General features: G+C 37.1%; 1 protein-coding gene across 1 annotated transcript in view; it reads left to right on the plus strand.

The window, feature by feature from the left end:
• Nucleotides 1–9,541: 9,541 nt before the first annotated feature.
• The window catches only part of psd3l (pleckstrin and Sec7 domain containing 3, like), a 114,028-nt gene continuing 100,390 nt past the window's right edge, over nt 9,542–23,179 (plus strand). The window contains exons 1-2 of the mRNA XM_065240492.2: nt 9,542–10,003; nt 20,936–21,050. Of these exons, the coding sequence (XP_065096564.2) occupies nt 9,557–10,003; nt 20,936–21,050 (562 nt within the window). The 5' untranslated portion in view covers nt 9,542–9,556. The remainder of the gene's footprint in view (nt 10,004–20,935; nt 21,051–23,179) is intronic.

Consider the following 23,179-nt stretch of genomic DNA (forward strand, 5'->3'; position numbering starts at 1 on the left):
TGAGGAGTGGAGACTTGTCGCTGCTTAGGGCTGTGTGGAATGCCTGTGGAAGTCCGTGTCTATAGAGGACCGGCTGGCAACAACAACCGTCTTTTAAGTTCCTGGAGTATTCCATTTTGGAAATTAGCTGGGGGGAATGTATGATGGTTTGTTGTTTTTGTCTGATATAATTTGTATATTGGCTAATGGTCTAATTAGATAACATACTTTGAATTGTGTTATTTAACATATTTGATTAGTTTACATTTTTTGTAAAAATTGATTTATTTAAATCTATTTAAATTGTGTTTGTGTTATCCCTTGTGTGTGTGTAATGGACTAGTCCGGTGTGTATATAAGTTCCCTCATGTGTCATTTGATTGGGTTTTTTTTGTTCAGGTTAGAACTCTTGTGTTAAGTTTGTTTGCTTAGTTTATGTTAGCACAGATTTGAATTTCTTTATTCAAATTTAATTTGCTATTTTTTTATGGGTTTGACCTTAAAATAAACCTTCTTTGTTTGGAAAACCTGTGTTCTTTTTGCCTCTGGCTGCTTGGTCCCTTACATATGGTGGCAGCGGTGGGATATGCCAGCAGAGGCCACAGGTTCCAAAAAAATGTTTTCCCCTCACTTGTTGTTGAGTAATGAGTCGGCCTAGAAGGAAAGGGCCTCAGAAGACCTTATTGATAGAAGCACACGAGGAAGAGGCAGAAACTATGGAGAAGGACGAGACAGGAATAGTAGAGGAGACACAAGGTCAGGAGCCAACGCTTGCAGATCTGACTAATTTGTTTCGAGCGCACATGGCACAAACGAATGCTCGAGAAGATATGCGGGCTCAAGAGCTCAAGGAACAAGAACGACGATTCAAAGCCTTGCAACATCAGTTTAGCATGCTTCAAATGGAGGTGCAAGCTCGGACTACTCCGCTCACTCCCATAGTGGATTCACTTCCTGAGGACATATGCTCTGGAGATCATAATTCCAGTCAGCAACCGGACAGTAAAGGTCAGTCATTAACTAAAGAAGCCAAACTAGAGAAATTAAGTGATTCTGATGATGTTGAGCATTTCTTGATAACGTTTGAGAGAATTGCTACTGCTTGTTGTTGGCCTAAAGCTGACTGGGCTTTCCGCTTAATCCCATTATTGACGGGTAAAGCTCGAGCCGCATATGTACATATGGACATTGATCACTCCTTAGACTATGATAGTGTTAAAGCAGCTATTCTTAGGAAGTATGATATTAATGAAGAAACATACCGACAAAGGTTTCGGTCTTTGGAAATCCAGCCATCAGAGAGTCCCAAAGAATTGTATGCTAGGTTGAAGGAACTGTATGGAAAATGGATTCGACCTAAAGGTAAAACGAATGAGCAAATTGGAGAAATTATTATTCTTGAACAGTATCTCCGAATGTTATCTCCCGAGCTCCAGGTATGGATCCGTGAGCGAGCCCCGGAAACTGCTGCCGAAGCGGCATCCTTAGCAGATGTGTTCGTGGCTGCAAGGGGAAGGAGTCGGCCATGGAGTTGCCGGGGGGCCAAGGAATTTCGTAAGCCCAATGTGTCTCACCAGTTTCAGCACAGTTTTCCCGGTAAGCCTCCTGTAGGAGGAAAACAGGAATCAATGCCATTTAAACAGTTCAAAAAGGTGCCTATATGCTATCTGTGTGGTCAGGAGGGCCATACTAAGCCTATGTGTCCCCAGAATGTGGCCAAGCTCGCTCACATGTGTTATGTGCCCAGAACAAGCGTAGTGCCAGTGAAACATGGACAGACCTTGAAAATGAATACTGTAGAACTAAATGGTAAAGAACTTCAAGCTTTAGTGGATACTGGCAGTGACCAGACATTGGTTCATAGACAGTTTGTCTCACCTGCCTTGATTAATCATGGTGAAACTACACGTATATGTTGTGTCCATGGCGATGAGAGGATGTTACCTACAGCAGATATTTACCTTAAAGTACAAGGACAGACTTATCTCCTAGATGTAGGTGTGGCAGATAATTTGCCATATCCAGTGATTCTGGGAAACGATTTGCCAGTGCTTTTAGATTTATTGCAGCCTGAACAAGTTTGTAATATGGTAGTCACCAGATCAAAAGCAAACCAGGAAGAGGAACCGATGTCGGCACTCAGTGTGTTACCTTTCTTTGATGTTGACATGGAGGTAGAACGTCCTAAGCCCCGGAAGTCACGTAGGCAATGACAGCGGGATAAGTTGGCGCATAACGCTTCTAGAATGTCTGCTAATACAGTATGTGATTTGTTCCAGAGTTTCCAGTTACCCACTAATATTGGTCAGCTCCAGCAGGAGGATAGTGGCCTCGCTACATACTTGAAGAAAGCGCAGCAGGTGGCAATAAATAAGAGTGATTATCCTGATTCTGCTGAACGGTATTTATTCCAACAAGGAATTCTTTATCGTCAAGTGGGGTTCACAAACCAGCTTGTAGTGCCACAATGTGTCCGGGATGTAATCCTCAGGTTGAGTCATTCGATTCCCTGGGCTGGCCACCTAGGAAGACATAAGACCCTAGCCCGAATAAAGAAGCATTTTTATTGGCCAGGATTAAAGAGGGATGTCACCCAGTATTGTAAGAGTTGCTCTCAGTGTCAGAAAGTTTCAATAAGAGGACCGACCCGAGTTCCGCTACAACCTTTACCTGTCATTAGCACACCATTTGAGAGATTGGGTATGGATATTGTTGGCCCTGTGGAAACGAGTAAAGCTGGAAATCGATTCATGCTTGTCATAACTGATTATGCAACTAGATATCCAGAAGTGTTCCCGATGAAGTCCATTAAAGCCAAGTATGTAGCAACCTGTCTGATACAACTCTTTTCCAGAGTTGGTTTCCCTTGTCAAATCCTTACAGACCAAGGCACCAACTTTATGTCTACTCTTCTTAAGCAGGTGTATAAGCTTTTGGGGATTAAAAGTTTACGAACAACACCTTACCATCCCCAAACTGATGGCCTCACAGAGCGCTTTAACCAAACGTTCAAGCAAATGCTGCGCAAGTTCATTAGTGAGTCCGGTAAAGATTGGGACCAGTGGTTGCCTTACCTCCTGTTTGCATACAGGGAAGTGCCCCAGGCATCCACTGGGTTCTCTCCTTTTGAGCTATTGTATGGACGTAATGTGAGAGGCCCTTTAACACTGCTTCGAGAACACTGGGAAGGAACCCAGGGTAGTCAGAACTCTGTAAATGTTATCTCTTATGTTGTGCAGATGAGGGAGCGGTTGGAGGCAATGACGAAACTGGCCCAAGCTCACATGGCTGAAGCACAGAGATATCAGAAGTCATGGTATGATCGGTCAGCTGTTGAATGGAGTTTCAATCCAGGTCAGAAAGTGCTAGTAATGTTACCAAGCAATGAGAGCAAATTGTTGGCGAAATGGCAGGGTCCGTTTGAGATCAAGCGAAAGCTGGGACCCACTACATATGAAATTGCCACCCCAGGCCGAGATCGGCCTAGTAAAGTGTTGCATGTTAATTTGCTCAAGGAGTGGATTTCTCGCCCAGAAAGAGTCTCAGGTTATGATGATTCAACAGGTGGCAGAGGAAGAAGAACTGGAGGAACAATATCTGCCTCAGCAGGTTTCAGAATGTGTTAACCTGGATCACTTGCCAAAGGATCGTCAATCACAGGTGAGAGCTCTTTGCCATCCTGAACTTTTTTCTGAGTTTCCAGGAGCCACAAAATTGATTGAGCATGATATCGTGTTGACAAGTGATGCAGTCGCCAGAAGGAAGAGTTACCGTATACCTGAGCGCTTACAGATTGCTCTGAGGAAAGAGATTGATCTAATGCTGACCTTGGGAATCATTGAGCCATCAAAAAGTGAGTGGTGCCATCCGGTGGTTCTAGTTCCAAAAAAAGATGGAACTTTAAGATTCTGTATCGATTTCCGTTACCTTAACTCTGTCTCCAAGTTTGACTCCTATCCAACCCCACGTATAAGTGACCTGATTGACCGTGTAGGTCAAAGTAAATATCTGACGACCATTGATCTTGCTAAGGGATATTGGCAAATCCCTCTTACTCCCCAGTCTAAAGAGCTGACGGCCTTCAGAACCCCCTGGGGATTATTCCATTTTAAATTTTTGCCTTTTGGCTTGCATGGGGCTCCAGCCACCTTTCAAAGGTTAATGGACTACATATTGCATGACCTATCCTTTACAGCTGCATATTTGGATGACATTGTTATCTACAGTGACACTTGGGAGCACCATTTGGAACATCTACAAGAAGTGTTGCAGCGGCTCCAACGAGCTGGCCTTACCATCAATCCTCTGAAATGTGCAGTGGCCCGAACAGAAGTTGACTATCTGGGCTACAGTATTGGAAAAGGGGTAGTTAGACCTCAAGTAAAAAAGATCCAAGCCATTCAACAGTGTCCCCTTCCTCAGACACGTAAGGAGTTGAGATCATTTCTTGGAATGGCAGGTTTCTATAACCGATTTATTCCCAATTTCTCTGGCAGAGCAGCAGCCTTAACTGATATGGTGGGTTCTCGATGCCCCAATCGCTTACAGTGGACTGAAAGTGCAAAGGAAGCTTTCCAAGACATCCAGAATGCCCTGGGTAAGGACCCAATTTTGCACAACCCTGACTTTAATCAACAATTTGTGGTGCAAACAGATGCCTCAGATCGGGGTATTGGAGCAGCGTTACTGCAAGGCCCACCAGGTGAACAACGGCTTGTGGCTTGTATTAGCCGGAAACTGTTTCCTAGAGAGGTCCGTTATTCCACAATCGAGAAGGAGTGTTTGGCCGTGAAGTGGGCTTTAGACTCTCTAAAATATTATCTGTTTGGGAGGGAGTTTATTGTGGAAACTGACCACAAGGCTCTACAATGGCTGGAGAAGATGAAGGAAACCAATAGCAGAATTACCCGATGGTATTTGGCCATGCAGCCCTTTCGATTTGTGGTCCAGTATGTTCCAGGGAAGTCTAATGTTACGGCTGACTACCTCTCTCGCTGTGTTGGCGAGGTTCCTGAAGGAGGGGGAGTGTGATGGCCATTGATGCAGCCACACATTAGAGCGGTAACTACATGACATTACATTCACATTTCTGTTTACATAATTTGTTCCTTTAGTATTTAATGCAATATTTGTTACAGATCACTTCATATTATAGGACCATAAATGAAAATGACAGACACAGTTGTTTTGTTTAAGTTTATTTTTCATTTGCATTCTTTCTTACCACCAACTAGTTTGGGTGCACACTTTCTAGTTAGTGGTTTATTTCCTTTTTGCTAATATTTATTTCTTTGAGTTTAAGTTACCTGTATGAGGAGTGGAGACTTGTCGCTGCTTAGTGCTGTGTGGAATGCCTGTGGAAGTCCGTGTCTATAGAGGACCGGCTGGCAACAACAACCGTCTTTTAAGTTCCTGGAGTATTCCATTTTGGAAATTAGCTGGGGGGAATGTATGATGGTTTGTTTTTGTCTGATATAATTTGTATATTGGCTAATGGTCTAATTAGATAACATACTTTGAATTGTGTTATTTAACATATTTGATTAGTTTACATTTTTTGTAAAAATTGATTTATTTAAATCTATTTAAATTGTGTTTGTGTTATCCCTTGTGTGTGTGTGTAATGGACTAGTCCGGTGTGTATATAAGTTCCCTCATGTGTCATTTGATTGGGTTTTTTTTGTTCAGGTTAGAACTCTTGTGTTAAGTTTGTTTGCTTAGTTTATGTTAGCACAGATTTGAATTTCTTTATTCAAATTTAATTTGCTATTTTTTATGGGTTTGACCTTAAAATAAACCTTCTTTGTTTGGAAAACCTGTGTTCTTTTTGCCTCTGGCTGCTTGGTCCCTTACAGTCTGCAAAAACTACTTAAATGTCATGAAATAATTAATGCCTAGTCCTGGTTTAATCTAAACCATGTCCAGAATTTTGTTACATTGCAAAAAAATTTTTTTTCTGCCAGAGGAGGACAGCCTCTCTAAGCTTAATTAGTTTCCTCTTACAGTTTTATCTCTTTACTACCCAAAAATTCTTTATTTGTCCTGGAATGAATGATGCTTTTATTTTTATGAAGCTGCTCTGAAACAATATAATGTACTCTGTTGTAAATGCACTTTAGAGAAACATTGACCTGACTCAGTCTGACACGGATTCAACAACACAAAATTACATTATTCATAAAGACACAGAGGACAAAACAATCTCTTTGTTCCTCAAGTGTCTGTAAAGTAGAAAAAAAATTGTTGTTGAAAGCTTACAGTCCATTGTTTTATGTAGTAAACAGTTTATCTTAAATCATCTGATGACTCTTCCTTATATACTTGTTTCTTCTTATAAAGTTAGCTGTCAATAGCTGTCATTTCACCATCTATGGGTTAATTATAGACCCAATATATTCTGGCTATGAGTCACCCACTTCTAGTCAAAATAAATTTGAATTTGGTTACATGTTGTTTTTTACAGAATAATTTGCAAGATATATGATAACCCATATAAGCCAACAGAGATTAAAGGGTTTGGTTTCATTTGTTTATTTATTTTTGGGCTATGGTTAGACATCTATTACATTTTCACTGAAAGCCATTGACACAAGCATAATATGAGTCAGTATGTGACTGAATGACTGTCTGTTCCTCTTTACTCGCTATCAGCAATGACCAACTGATACATTTATATAAATAGCAACAATTCTTGGAAGATACGCAAAATACATATGTGTGATTTGTTTATGTAAAAACGGTAACAGAGACTTAACTGAATATATTCCAGAAACACACACATTTTATAATGAAGTTCTTTGTGTTTGTTGAAATGTTACCAGCCTGACTCCTGAAGTCATTCAGTGAGAATGAGAAATTAGGATTTAATTTCATTTAGGTTAAAGGCGGAGTCCACGATGTTTGAAAAACGCGTTGGAAAAGGAGACGGGCCGACTACCAAAACACACTTATAGCCAATCAAATCAAATCAAATGCCGAGTTGCGTATGTGTGGGGCGGGTCTATCAACAGAAGGTCCAGATTCTATTGGGGTAGGGGCGTGTTTGTTTAGGTGATTTCAAATATCAACATTGGCTTTCAAACATCATGGACTCCGCCTTTAAAGAGATCCTGCAGTTGCCTGCTATTGCAAAGTGCAATACATTTCCTGTATTTTCTGGTTGTATTCTAATAAAGAGACTGAGAAATAATTATATATGATCACTAAATGATTGGAAAAACAACAAATCTAATTCTAGCATGGTGGCCTAAGACTTTTGCACAGTACTTTATATATAATGTATCGTTTCTGCCTTCAGAATTTCTTCAAAGAAATTCAGCATTCTTTGCATGCTTTTCAGTAATGTGATGTGCAGCTGAATGTCTGATGTCTAATTCAAATAATATGCAAACACAAACCAACCGCAGCTGTAATCAGACTAAAGCGATCAGTTATTTAACAAGACCTTACAAAACTGTTTGTTTACGCTGTACAATGTTAATATAAGTAATTGTACTGCCCATTTAATAATGTGTCAGTATGGGTGTTTTTTATTATTTTTATATCAGGCTGCAGATGATTGTATTTTAAAAGAAACCATTTAAAACAACATCAGATGGATCATGCAAATCTTATTGCAAGAAGCGGTTAAAGTCCCAATGCTCTGATCACACTATGACCTATTTCTTTATTTGAAGACAATCTGTCTCTCAAGTGAACACTGACCTTAAATCAGTAGCAGATTCATTTCAAAGTAGGATGCCCTCCATTCCTGAAATAAAATGATGTCCTGATGTAACCTAATTCAGAATGTGAGAGCTGTTTATATGCACATACATCAGTTTTGCACTAAAGCTGCAGTCAGTAATTTATACTGATAAAAAGTGTTAAACATAAAGAAATAAAATGTACATGTACATAATCTGCTGTTTAAAATGTTATACACTTAGGCCTAGTCTACGCGGACACGGGTATTTTTATAGCCATGACTTTTTGACGCGGTTCGGCGGTTCGTCCACATGAAAACGCAGCATCAGGGCACTGAAACCGAACAGTTTTGAAAACCCCTGCCACGGTGAGGATTTTAAGAAACGTGGGTTGCAGTGTTGTCGTCTAGACAGTAAAAACAGGGTTTTCTGCCATGCGACATCACTTTTGTTAGGCTTTTGATTGGCCAAGGTAGCTTTACAATTTGGGTTATATCGCCCCCTGCTGGTGTGGCATACTCTTGACAGCGCTTAATAGCTTGTTTTTTCTTTTTCATGAATACCCCTGTGGACTAGGCCTTAGATTTGAGTGACTATTCAGGTTGTTTGAGTAATATCTGAATTCTAGAAAGGCTGTACTTTATTAACCTGATCTGTGTGCGTCCTCATGAGATCATCTGATCAGAGTTACTGATGTTGCATTCATATCACATGAGAATTAACATTATTGTCCACTTGCAGCAATACTCCTTTAATACAACACAAATTATTCATGTAGTCCCAATGCGAATTATTGAACTTAGTAGATTTAACATGATTAAAATAAAATATATGGTTTAAAGGATGTTTAACAGTGGTTAAAATCCCTTTACAGTGTGTTGAGATGCTTGACTGAATCATGTTAAAATGAAAACATCAACTTAAGCCAAAGCTTTACTATTTCAAGACATTTTAACATGATGCAATTGTGTTTGACTGAGAAACAATGGTGTTAATTCAAACAAATGGTTTAAATAAAAAATTCAGTGCAGACATTCATACTGTGCACAAATCAGTGTTAATGTTTGTGCTTTAGCTTCTTAGTCAATTACATATCTGGGGTGTGTATATGGTTATATACTCAGTATATATACATTTCATTTGCATTTGAAGTTTTATGTAGCCTTTATAAATCTTATGTTTGCAGTAATTATTGTGTATTTAGTGTGCTTGCCTTCTCATTTGGTATTTTATATCTGTTATGCTGTGCCATTTTCTTGTTTAAAATAAAATGTCAATATCAAACTAAATGCAATAGAAAAGTGATGTAATGTATATGTTTAAAAAGCTGTCTTTATTTTTTAGCTGTCTTTATTTTGAAACCATTACAATCTGACAGCTACAGTTTGACCAACTATTTAGCTGGGTGGAGTTCATGCCACCCTGGCTCTTATGATTTTAGGTCATTTGTAAAATCTCAGTGGTTTTAGAGTCATTCACACACAGTTTAGGGAGATTAGCCTCTGTTACAGGAAAGAGCAGATCATCATCACGTTAAAACTTCCTTCCTCTACATGCAGTCACCCTCCAGGGTCCATCAGCGCCAGCCCTCAGAAAGACCCTCTCTCCTGTCTGAAGATCCAGTAAGTGCTGAAACAAACCCATCTGCTAGAATATATTATAGAGCTTAAAAAACTATTTTATCAGTCTTCAGATGAGCAAGAAGATCTTTATTATACTTATTATGGTTTAATATTATATAATTTGTGCTTCGAGAAGAAACCACTGAGTGGAGTCTTCATTTTCTGATAGATGAGCTAAGAATCAGAAATAGGACAACTGCAGCGGTTGACATCAGATGGGACGGAGAATTCCCTGATCGACTTTAGCGTCAAAAGAACCTTGAAGTCATCATGAGCGAGGTGCGTTTGTCTTCAGAGTCAAAACCATCTCCACCAGTTTACCCCAAACTTACTTCAGCTGCCAGAGTAAGCTTCCTCCATCCAAGACCAGGACAGGACAACCACACAAGGACTTCAGGGATCAAACCCAAACTGAGTCCTAAGCCTCTGGTCCTTCCACCAGTTCCTGATATTTCAACCATAGCTCCCAGCAAGCCACGGCAGCCACACACCAGCTGGGTTCACAGCGCCAAACAGAAGGAGGAGGCTGGTGCTCATAACCGAGGAAAAAACAGCAACGGGACGTCTTTTCTGTCTGCGGTTATTGAGCGGACCTCACAGCTGTATGGAGATAAATATACACCTGCACTTCATCAAAGGTCCTCAACGACTGCAGCTGTGACATCACATCCTGAAGAGATGACTTCTTCACAGAACAGCGTGATGCCATCAGCCAAGGTCAGACCTTCTTTATATTTACACACTGTATATAATAGTGTATGTAAAGGAATAAATATTACTTGTTAAAGTCTGAATGATTGGCATGTGGGTCCAAGTGTTTTCAGCTCACATCAGATTAGATATGTTATAGTCCGAAGAAGAGGGAGTAAGTTTTGAACGCACTGGATGTTTGTCTCTCCACCCAGATGAGCAGATAACAGCTGATATCTCAGTCCCATCTCTGCCATATCTCTCACTTATTGGTCCAGAAACAATTTTCATCTTCCTCTTCTACTTCTTACATGTTGCAGAAATCGCTTAAAAAAATATTTTAATACATGCATTACACAAAAAAAGAAGCTTTCTTAATTCACTGGGCAATTGAAACACATCATACAACACATTATTTAATGCTTTCTGCTATCATGAGAATTTTAAAATCAACTTAGTACCTGATAGAGAGCCAGTGCAAAGATTTTAACATGATAATTATATGATCACTAACCCTAGACAGGATACAGGCTGCTGAATTTACATATATTTCACATTTAGATTTAAAGGGGACATATCATGAAAATGTGACTTTTTCCATGTTTTAGTGCTATAATTGGGTCACCAGTGCTTCTATCAAAATGTAACAAAGATCAACCCAGTAACTTAGTTTTGGGAAACCATTCTCTGCAAGCATGTGAATAAGTAGATCATTGGAATTTGGCTCCCCTTGTGATGTCAGAAGGGGATAATACCGCCCCTAATCTGCACTATCAAACCACGCCACTGTCATTTGGTGCAGAGATCAGCTCATTTGCATGTATAAGGACACACCCAAAATGGCACATTTTTGCTTACATCTCAAAGTGGCAATTTAAACATGCTATAATAATTATCTATATGGTATTTTGAGCTAAAAACTTCACATATGTACTTTTTTTTTTACATATTATAAAAGTCTTGCAAAATGTCCCCTTTAAGCAGTTGGCAGATGCTTTTATCCAAAGCGACTTACAGTGCATTAAAATGTACACATTTTTCCCTCGGAACCCATGACCTTTTGCACTGCTAATACAATGCTCTACTGGAGCTATACTGAAATGGGAATTTCAAATATTCTTTAGGGGTCGATTTTGGAATACAGATTATAGATGTCAATGCAAAAAAACACAAATGTGTTTATTTTTTAGCAGATAAAAGGATAAAAAGTTGTAAGGATGCAATATTTCTGAGGTGAAAGAAAGCATCTTACTCTGAATGTGAGGTACCAACTTTAAGTAAGAAATCTTGTATCTCCAAAATAATTGACAGGCAACGTGATAGCTCCAGCAATATGCAGTCAACAGGAGGAGCCAAGAAACATTACATCTATAACTCTTAGCTGAGTCTTTATCTCAATAGATATGCTGACACTTTGGAGTTTATTATGAGAAAATTTACACATGTAGTTGCTTTGCTAAGACATTTTCGGTAAAAATAAAATTCTGCACGCAGAATCCAACATTCGGTTGTGTAATGAAATATTTCTAATATTTGTTGCCACATGTTGTTACAAATAGCTTTCTTTTGCTCTGCTCAATGTTTAACAAAGTAAATAAATAAATAAGCATAGTAAACACCTGTCCACACAAGTGTTGTGTAAACTAGTTTAGCTTGTAAGTCTGTATGTTTAGTATATTTAATAGTAACTACTTTCAATTGTAAGTAAAACCTTAGTTGTACTGACTGGATTTCTTTTCCCACAGCTCTCTGAGCAAAACATTTTTTAAAAGGTGTTTTCAGAATAAGAACTGTTGCTGATTGCTGTCACATTTTTATTTTGGCCTCTTTTGTCTTGTTGGCAGGTGAACCAAAAATTAGTTAGGATTTCTGGCTATTTTGTAAGTGCAAAGATCAGTTTTCGGCATGCTGTCTGACTTGTGATTCTGACATTTTTTCCCCCTGGCAGTCCTGTCACCCCATGGGATACAAAGTATTTATTAGACAAACACTTCAGGTGCATGCATTAGGTCATCTTGATATTTTTACCTGATTTTGTCATGAACACTGATGATGTGATGCACTGCTTTAGCAGTAGCCTATGGAAGCGGGCATATTTGGACAGCTCTATTTATCTCATTTTTGGAAAGATATGTTCAGTGTTCTGACTACTTTACGGAGCAGATTGTTATTTTCCATCATTAAATTATGAAGAAATTAAGACTGATTTCAAAAAGAAGGAATTGATAGGTTACAATTTTTTTACATTTTGACTATAATGTTGAGAAGGTATTTGCATAATGTGCATTCATAACAAATCTGCTTGCTTACTGTACAATACATGACATTAAGAAACATATGTTTAATAATAAACTTCAAAAATAGTCCTGTGGGGGTATCATCGACATAGTTAAGTCTTTACACGTTGTGTTCATTGCAAAATCTGTGAACACGGACTGCTGAGCATTTTTGTACACCCATTTGGGAAAAACATTTTTAAGTCATATGATCACTAATCATGTTAATGATTATATCTGTGTGCCCTGCTAGATGCCATTGTGTCTTCGCTCCCCTGCCAGTGACCTTTGCAAATGTTGTAGACGAAAGATATTAGAAAATATAACTTTTCTTTATTTCATTTTTCATATTGTCGTTTTAAGAAGTGATACTAAGAAATAAATGTAGAAAAAATTATCATTAGGATCAGTAAGATCAGTAGGATCCATATGCAGATTAAAACCTTTAATGATCACAGCATCCATGACCAAAATATATGACATGCTAGTCTTCCGGTCTGAACAGTTGAAAAGTGGCCAAAACTGCTCTAAAACCTGCCTGCTTCAACAGTTACAACCAGACATTCAGCTTAGCTTTTTTAACAGATTGTTTTGCATATTTACAAACTCCATACAATCTCTTCCTTAATATCTGTTTTTGTCTGTTGGTTAACTTTCTTGCATAGTATCCATACAGCATATCATTTAAAGTGATACTCCAGCGTATAAAACTTACCCCATAATTGACTCACCCTCAAGCCATCTTTGATGTACATTATTATCATTTTTTTGGACAAACACAATCAGTTATATTAAATGTTCTTGCTCTTCCAAGCTTTATATGGGTAATAGCCTAAACAAGGTCCTGGGAACAACTTCTGATTTTCAAGCCCAAAAAAGTTCATCCATTATTCACAGAAGTAATCCACACACAGCTTGGGCGTTAATAAAGACCTTCTGAGGGTAATCAATGCCATTTGTAAGAAATATATTCATAGCTTCCATTAGCAGCCAATGCTCATTTTCAGCAAAGTTTTAGTGTAAGACGCAGTTTATGATGCATAGGGAAGAATGACACACTGAAGGGACCAAACCAATGGCAATCACAAATAAGTCATCGTCTAAACGAGGGATTTTTAAAGAAAATGGAAGAGGATCTCTGCGGCTTAAACAACTCACAATGCACGGTTCAATGAGAATCTATTCTCACCGGATCATATGCATTGGGCGTTCCCGGAAGCTAGTTATTATGGTTTTAAATATGAATATTTTCCTTAAAAAAGGCCTTTATTAACCCACTGGAGCTGTGGATGCACTTTTTTGGCTTAAAAGTCAGCAGTTGTTCCCTGGTCTCTGTTAAAGACCTCATGATGGTTTGATTTGCAGTTTTCTTTAAATAAAACAGTGATGGAGATTATTGAGACACACGGGTGTTAAAATGTTGTCCTGCTGGTGACTAGGCTCTAACAAATCTGTACTTATAGAAAGTTTCATCAGACACATGCATATTATATCTTTTAATATATCTGTAATTGTGTTCGTCTGAAAAAGATAATCATGTACATCGAGGATGGCTTGAGGGTGTGTAAATCATGTGGTGATTTTCATTATAAAATAGTGACATCTAGGGGCTTTTTAAAAATAAACATGTAGCCTACAAGCTATGGATTTGCTTGCATGTGTTTATACGGACAGTCTTGTTACGTCTATTCTTATTATTACCCTGACAATTAAAAAACTTGACTAAACACAGCATCCTTCACGTACCCGGATAGTTATAGTTCCATGCACATTTTTACCCCAACACAGAAATAATAAATTAAATATGTGATGCTTCACTAAATTTATGAAATTATAATTACTATTATTTAATTGAATACTTGAATATTCTGTAGCTAGCTACGCGCTCAAAAGTATGTATCTATGTTTTATCCAAAAAAGAGTACATACTTTTTCAGTGCATAGAGAGGACTGTACCAACTAACAAGAGACTGAGGGGAAATGAAAAGACACACACACACACACACACACACACACACACACACACACACACACACGCACGCAAGCGCACACACAAAGAGAGAGAGAGAGAGAGAGAGAGAGAGAGAGAGAGAGAGAGAGAGAGAGAGAGAGAGAGAGAGAGAGAGAGAGAGAGAGAGAGAGAGAGAGAGGAGCAATAAATACATTTTACTTTTCATTTCTATTCCTACTACCTCTACGCAGCCCAGTTGCAAATGAAATATAATAGTACAGTTTTTTTCGTTATACCAATAAAGCACATTAGAACTGAATATGGGTGGACTGTACTATCTGACACGAAACTAGGGGGATGACAACGCACACACAAGAAGGCGTGTTCACTGCATGCGTCGCTGCTAGAACCGACAGTAAGATGACATCAGAGTAACGCGAGAGCAATTCGAAAAATCATCCGGAGAAGGATAATTTCACATCTTTCTCGCGGTACTTTGACGTCATATGTCTGTCAGTTCTTGCCACGTACAGACAGCGCGAGTCAGTGAGGAATGTACCATCTGACACGAGACATGACAACACAACTGAGCGCTGTTTCTGTGATGTGAAGTAAATCACAGAGCTGCTGTCAACATCATCTTTGCATTATCTTTGCTGAATTACAATCTCTGTGTCGGTGAGTTTGACTTGTTGCTTATTTGTTTGATTCAGCGGGATTTCCCATAACTGTCTTCACGCGCTTTCACTTTTGCTGTATTTGTGTCTCACATTGAGTTTCAATCAGAGCGATTATTGTATGCATTAAATCTTTGTCCACCACGAAATTATGTCTGACAGACATAAAGACACTTTAAACATGTTTTCATGGTTCGTGTGTGTGTATATCTAACATATGTGTTGTAACAGTGAAGCTAACATACTTTAGCACGCGCACGGATATTTGAATGATTGTAAACATGATAAACAAACAAACATGATGATGATGACGGTGATAATGATGATGATGCAGAAAGATGTTAGGGTGAGACACACGAACTCTTTTCTCGTCATCTTCATTAAGGGTTTAGTGATGTGTTAGCGCTGTTGTTTATAGCGACATGAATGATGATGAGTTACAGTAATATCATTAATAATCTCTGAGGAGGATCATATATAATGTGTGTGTGTGTTATAGTGCTAATATAAACCCAACAGGCTTAAAGTATCATGGCTACATAAGTTACTGTAGACCTAAATGTAAACATCACTGTTCAGTCTTTGTGTTCATTGTCTGATAATGAGCATCAGATCAACCAATCAGCTGCTAGATTCATTCACATTTAGTCCTTTATCAAGATTTTCTCCAATGCTACTATATAGTATACATTCAAATATTATACATCTTCAGTCCTGAGGTTTAATGTAATGTACTACTTTATTTGTTCAGGTTCAGCATTATACCAAGCCATAGGGGAAGCTTTGCTTTGCCCAGTAAAGTGAGGTGGTGTTGATCAATTTCAAGTGCTCAGTTACATCCTCGACATTTACATACCGGTTATTTATTTAACTTATCTTCTGACACGTGACTATCAGACTATAAAGTACACTATCAGTACTATTATATATTGACTCTGTCATGTAAAAATAATCAAAGGCCCAATGGTAAATCAATAACTCTGTTAGTTTATGAATCCTTTTGAGGGTTTGAACACATGACCTTGTGTTACTAGCCTAGATCTGTTGCCTATAAAATACACTATAGATCTGTAAGAACAGATGTAAAAATCATTTAATAATCAGACTTAACACTTTATTCAGATGTTGTGTATATAGAAAAACAGGTGATCAAAATTAATGTGTGCTGTGTATTTTCTAATGTATCTGTTCTGTAAATAAAAGCAGTTAAAATAAACACATATACATAACATTTTATATACATTAACATGTATGTGATAAATGTGATAAATATTCAGGATGATAAATGCCTGGAAGCGGATGTTAGCTGCAGAAGATGCAAAGTCTTAAATTCAGGATATTTTCTAATGTTTAAAGTGAGTTGTTTTTTAGCTTGTAAACACAGTCCGAAATAACAGTAAATCATGATAATTACTGTTTTAGGAAAATGAAGGTCACAGGTTGACATGCTGTCTGCGTGTTTTAAATATCAGGTTTACCCTGAGGACAAAACCTCTAACTCCTCACTGCACATTTTTGTATGTTTTTTTTCCCCAAACTGTTGTGCTGTATTTTTAGAAATCCATGTGTTTAAGGAACAGTTCACACAAAAATTACAATTTGTTTTTATTTACTCATCATCATAGTAATCCCATCTTAAAGCAAGCACCTTAAAACGTATTAATCATGCAGTTTGGTGGTGTCTGCACTACTGCACATGTGTGTTATATTGAAGTGATGAAGTTTTGCAACATTGTCACCTGACACTGACGTTCTTAATACAGAATAAGAAAGGCAATTTTATTTCATGTTTATATGTAAACTGGTGTCCATATTATTACTGTTACTTAAATAGAGGTCGACCGATATGGCTTTATCTCTGGCCGATGCCGATATTTAGAAATCAGGGCAGCCGATGGCCTTTTTTTGTCCGATTTTCTGTATGTACATAATAATCAAAATGTTCTCATCATTAGCAGATATTTTAGATGTAAAAATGTCACTATTTAAGTCAAAGTATTTAAAATAAATTTTGACTGGTCTTTCTGAAGAGTTTTACAACCTCCTCTGCACCATGCATTTATCAGACACAGATATTACCTGACACTCTGCTGTCATCATCTTTGATCAGTTTTTTACCATGGCTTTTATTGCTTTGTAAGACAAAATCCTTATTTGGTAGACCTGATAAATTATTTATTCATCATAAAGTTAACAGTTGAGACTTATTTAGGGCAAATCTTTCTAAACACATTTACATTCTCATTTCTAAAGCGCTATAAATGACTGATTGTGCTGACAGTGACATCTTGTGAGTTTAGTGTTGGGACAGATCTGTTGTTTCAACTGTTCATTTAAACGAATCCGTTCAAAGGAGTCTGTTCGCAAATCGGACGCGTTGTATGCTAACCCAGGCTGAGCAGCGCAAAACTGTAAACAAAGTGTTACTGTAACAACACGAAAAACATTTCCTCAGTGGATATGATTTGGTCTTCCGGCAGCGTCACGAGTTCTTCAACAACGCTTAGGTGCCCGCAGATGCGCCTGCCTATTAATCGGCCTAATTTTGCAGCAAAATCGGCCAAAGCAGATTTTTTTAAAATATGCCAAAAATCAGCCAATTAACCGGCCCGGTCGATAAATCGGTCGACCTCTATTCTTAAACAATATGGTGAGATTATGTTTAAAATGCATAATGTATGAAAATTTTATGAAACCTGAGCCAAACCTCACCAATGTAATCTGTATGTATAAAACGGTTAAGTACAGAGAAATGTTAAAAAAAAGATGACTTAAACATTATGGAAGGGAATGCATAACCGCACATTTTCTTTAAATAAATTACAATTATATGTACTATATATATGTTTAGTAAATAGATTTTGTTAACTTTAAACTGCTGATTAGTTAATTAAAACTTTTTAACCAGTAACTGATGATTAAAGGCAGGGTTTCTGATTTTGAAAAATGCTAACGGTAGTCTACTAGCACTGAAATCACGATCCCACCCTCCATTCAAATCGCCATCCAAAGCCACGCCTCCAAAACACATGAACATGTACAGACCAGACATCCACGGTCCACATCCCATGTCTCATTCACCAGCGAAGTGAATAACATTACCAAAATAACCAACATAAACAATTTTAAATCAGAATTAATTAAAGCACGTTTTCGGTACTGTGGATGTAGCAGTACATCGTTACGCTTATTTGTAAAGGAACACAAACTTCATAAGCAACACAATGTTTCATCAAAGTAGAATATCTGAATTCATTTAAATACAATCATATCACATTTACATTTATTCATTTAGCTTACGTTTTTGTTCAAAGCGACTTACAATTGCTATATATGTCAGAGGTCGCACGCCTCTGGAGCAACTAGGGGTTAAGTGTCTTGCTCAGGGACACAATGGTGTGTCACAGTGGATTCGAACACAGGTCTCTCACACCAAAGGCGTGTGTCTTATCCACTGTGCCATTACCACCTCACAATCCTACCTTACCGAAATAAACATTGCATACGACCCTTTCAGACCCTTTGGCAGCTGTTTGCATCTTGTGGTCAAGCAGTAAAGTTACCAATGTCAATTTGGGTTTTTGCTCTTTGCTGATTCAGACGGTTTTTGTTGTTGTTGTTTTCAAAAAATTTCTTTCGTTTTGTGGCTCCTGTGCAAGTTGTCAGTTGATGACGTATGGTGTCTGCGTGAACAGGGTGCGCAGTGGCATGCAAAACACATTCACAGAAGAGGAGCAAAAATTTAATACGTCCAATTATTGCGTTCGTTACGAGTTCATTGATTTGTTGAAAATTTTTTGGCCCTACACCTTTCACAGATGACATATATTTATAAAAATACATTTAGACTACTTAACATAGTAATTGCTATCAGGATGTGATGAGACTTTTAACTAATATAACTAGAAATGTTTCTGGATCAAATCAGAAACCCTGCCTTTAATCAGTTTGTTGCTACTGGTTAAATTTATATTTGCAATAAACAACTAACAACTAAACACAAAGTTTGAATGGCCTTATCAGTCTCTGCCTTAACAAACCGCAACGGTGACACGCGACAAACAGCAGTGGGTTCTAGTTTAGAAATGGTTTCTTTTAAATGTCGTGGCTGGTCAGGAACGTCTAAAACGTCTAAAAATGAGATTAGTAACTTCCCCAAAACTGGTAATGTTGATCCGGTGGTTGAAGAAAACTTCTGTAAAGAATGAAGCATGATTTGAAACAAAATGGCTGTATGTTATGACTTCAAACTGTATAAATTGCTGTAATACTTTACAAATCTAGCATTTCCATTGCTAAATGACTGTTCTTAAATATTTTCCAAAGAAAAGTGAATGATTTTGGCATTATTTGGTAATACACAGAGTATAAGGTATAAGTAAAAGGTATCATTCTGTTATGGTTTCATACAGAGGAAGTTAAATTAAGGCTTTTCAACCTAAGACCTAGGGGTGGGCGATATGACCAAAATCTTCTATCACGATAGGATTCATTTTATATCATGATACCATCTTTCCCTGAACCTAAAATGAGTTTGACACCCCTGGTCTACAGGTACAGATGTGTTAGAGCATAGACACCACCAGCCATCAGGACTACAGTTTAACTTCTCAATAATCTCTATCTTTGTTTTTATCAATAAATATTTTGAGACAGGAAAGAAAACTGCATGTCAAACCATCATGAGGTCTATAATCATTCATTAAACTCTGTAATCTTAACCAAGTCATCGGCCTCTCTTATCTCCCATCACAATGGACTGTAAAGCATTGTATTGTAAACTTTAATCAAATAAACTTTCATCTTCATTGACTTGTTAGTATTTGGCTTTATCATCTGCCTGAAGTCTTGGCCTAATTTCATATGAGGCTGGACTTTGAGCTTTGAGTTTTAGAAAGAAATCTTTCCTGTATACAATCTTTGATGTTAAACTCTGATCTTAACAAATATGTTTTCAGTCTGAAAGAAATCCAACACTAAGTTTAGTTCCAGTAATACTAGAAGTTGTGTATAGCGTGTGGTCAGAAATTGAGATCTATAAACTTCCTCATTTGTATAAAACTTTCCTAACACTTCAATAACACACTGATCAAATAAAGCATGCGTTTTAGCATTTTATTTGTCCTTAAACCGATAACAAAGCTAAGATGATAAACTAATGCAGGGCTCAATGCAAAAAAAAAATTTACTGTCCTGGTCGGGCCAATGGTTCAGGTTTTCACTTGCCCTACCAAAATTTTCACTGGTCCCACAAAAAAAACAATCAGTGTCACAACAACCAATAAGGTAGGAGAAACGTCTTAACATTGCTGAGAAGTTAACGTGCGCGATGCTTAAAATGTCTTGATGGTAACGTTGCATAAGAATACATACAGACAAACGGCCACAGGAGGAAAATATGTTTTAGTGACTGATGGCGAAGCACTGGTCCGATCGGGCAAGTGACAATACTGTTTACTGGCCCGGACATCTCTCACGCTTGCCCTGGGCCACCGGGTGGTTCTTTATGTTGAGCCCTGTAATGACTTTCCAGATCTCTTAAGACCTAAGATATGTATTTACTTTATTCTAGTAAATTGAGTTGTTTTGTGAATGTAATCCACACTTATTTGCTGATTTTAATTTTTGAATGTCATTTAAACAGTTTGACTGCTTAAGAAGATTATCTTATTATTTTATCTTTTATTTACAATACTGACAGATGCAAACACAATGAATCTTCTGGGATCTGGTGATCTAACATTTCTTTCTCTCTGTAACGTCTCTTTCTCTCTGTAATAATGACTTTGTCTCAATTTACAACTGAATGATGCTCTAAACCACACATCTATATCTGGACTAGTTTTGTCATCCTAGAGGATATGACACGATATTTAATATGGTTAACTTAAAAACACACGTAAAGCCCCTTTTAGCTATTCTTGGTAACAGTAGTAGACATTAGCAGTACATTTATTATAGTGACTGTGCCTGCTGTATCTGATGTAGTGGTTAGATTGTTTTACAGTCAGTATTATATTGTTCATGTTGTAATGATGTTGGTTTGTTCTTACAGGGAGAAGTGTTTCAACAGTGTCTCAACAGCTCATCTACACACGCTCAGACTGTTGCAAAAGCTAAATACCAGTTTCTCTTTGGAAATACAGAGGACACAAACACATCAGATCCCGGTATGATATTTCTAGTATACTTGTACTCACACCGGGTGAAATTGGATCAAATAGATGGGACAATATCAAGAGTCTGTCATCTGAATCTGTATTTTCTATCTAGTTTACTTTATATTTTTTGTACATTTGAAAGTGTTAAAGAGTACAGCAGTTTTTTTTTCAAGCTTACAGCTGAATGACAAACTAAATGCCTGTGTTTATTTCTGATATATACCTATTTTACTTAACAAATGCTGTCTTTTTACTGAACTAAAATAATTCATATTTTATTCATTCATATTGTTTTCATATTTAAAGTTATGCTCTGTGGAATGAGACTATGTGTGTAGCATTTATTCAACTCTTTTTTTATCCCATCAAGCAAACACTGCCACCTGCTGAAGAAATATAATTTATTTGGCATGATCCAGCAGACCCACTGTTAGATATTACATGTTATATATTCAAAATAGGTTTGCTTCTGATATAAAAGTAAGCAGATTATCGCAGTGATTATTTAATTTAATATAATAACAATCCTTTCATCTTTACTGGTGTGTGTAACTTTATTAGCAAACTCACACACATTGTAGTTCGGTTCAATGAAATGAATGTTCACACCCTGTTTATTAATGTGTATTGATATTTCTGAATATATTGGTGCAAAAATTAAAATAATTCAATTTCACTCTTCAAGGCTTTTCACATTGGAAATTGTTAACCCTGTGTTATTCTAAACCCCTGGGTTATCTGTTTCTCGTTTCACATTGTTCATACTTAAAGGAATAGTCTACTCATTTTCAATATTAAAATATGTTATTACCTTAACTAAGAACTGTTGAATCATCCCTCTATCATCTGTGTGTGTGCACGTAAGCGCTGGAGCGCGCTGCGACGCTACGATAGCATTTAGCTTAGCCCCATTCATTCAATGCTGCCATTTAGAGATAAAGTTAGAAGTGACCAAACACATCAACGTTTTTCCTATTTAAGACGAGTAGTTATACGAGCAAGTTTGGTGGTACAAAATAAAACGTAGCGCTTTTCTAAGCGGATTTAAAAGAGGAACTATATTTTATGGCGTAATAGCACTTTTGGGAGTACAATTATTACTTTACAAGTACAAAAAATTATTAGTCCATCTATTTGTCTCAAAGATCATCCAGCGTCATGAAATGCTTTAATGTGGACTATTTCCTTTTTAGAGAGTTCTCAATGTCTCATCATTTTCTACATGAGTGATGACTGTCAAATTAAGTTTTTATACCCAGATTTTTATTGTTATACCCTCTCAGAAGTGAATCAAGTGTAACAACAACAATCCATTAAAACGTATTTTTCTATTATAGACTGCAAATAATTGGGCATCTGAATAAAAACATTACCCTGTTTTCCAGACTATAGACTAATTTCGTGTTTGCAAACAGAGATGACGTTTTTTGTGGGCGGAGCCAAACTGGTTGCAGAAATTGACTGCTCTGCAGTAGGGTTGTGAAGTGTTTTAGCATTAAACCGTGATTTTTATGGATCCGGTGTTCTGTCGAAGTCTGATTCCCCTATGTTTCCCTTTAGTGCAATGTTTCTTATAGCGTTTTAATCACGTTACGTTTATTTTTTAGATAGATAAAAAGTTTAAATGGCTTGGCTACTGATATGCATGTATGTAATGTATATGTATTGTTCTTTTTTGCTAAATCAATTATTTTTACAGTCTGAATCGCTAAAGTACATATAAAAGCAATACTATCATGTATTATATATAATAGCGTTTATTAAATATTTCATAATTTTCCTGTTTTCTATTATTTCTTCCATATATTTATCTTACGTCTTTGTTCTAAAACTATTATAAAAGTATTATGTTTAAACATACATTAAAAAGGCCTGTTTATATATTAATAACACTTTACATCATGTGTGTGTGTGTGCTATATTTATATATTTATTAAGTATGTAAACATAATAATTTTAGAACAAACAGGAAGAAGACATAAGATATTCCTAAGATATAAGGAAATAAAAAGAAATAATAGAAAACGAAAAAAATTATGAAATATAAAAAAATTGTGATATTATTGCTTTTTCAGTATAAAAAAAATGTATTCTGAATAAATTTGTTATTGTAACGTGATAAAAACGCTAAAAGAAAC

Source organism: Paramisgurnus dabryanus, chromosome 10 (assembly GCF_030506205.2).
Source record: "Paramisgurnus dabryanus chromosome 10, PD_genome_1.1, whole genome shotgun sequence".
NCBI classification, from domain to species: domain Eukaryota; kingdom Metazoa; phylum Chordata; class Actinopteri; order Cypriniformes; family Cobitidae; genus Paramisgurnus; species Paramisgurnus dabryanus.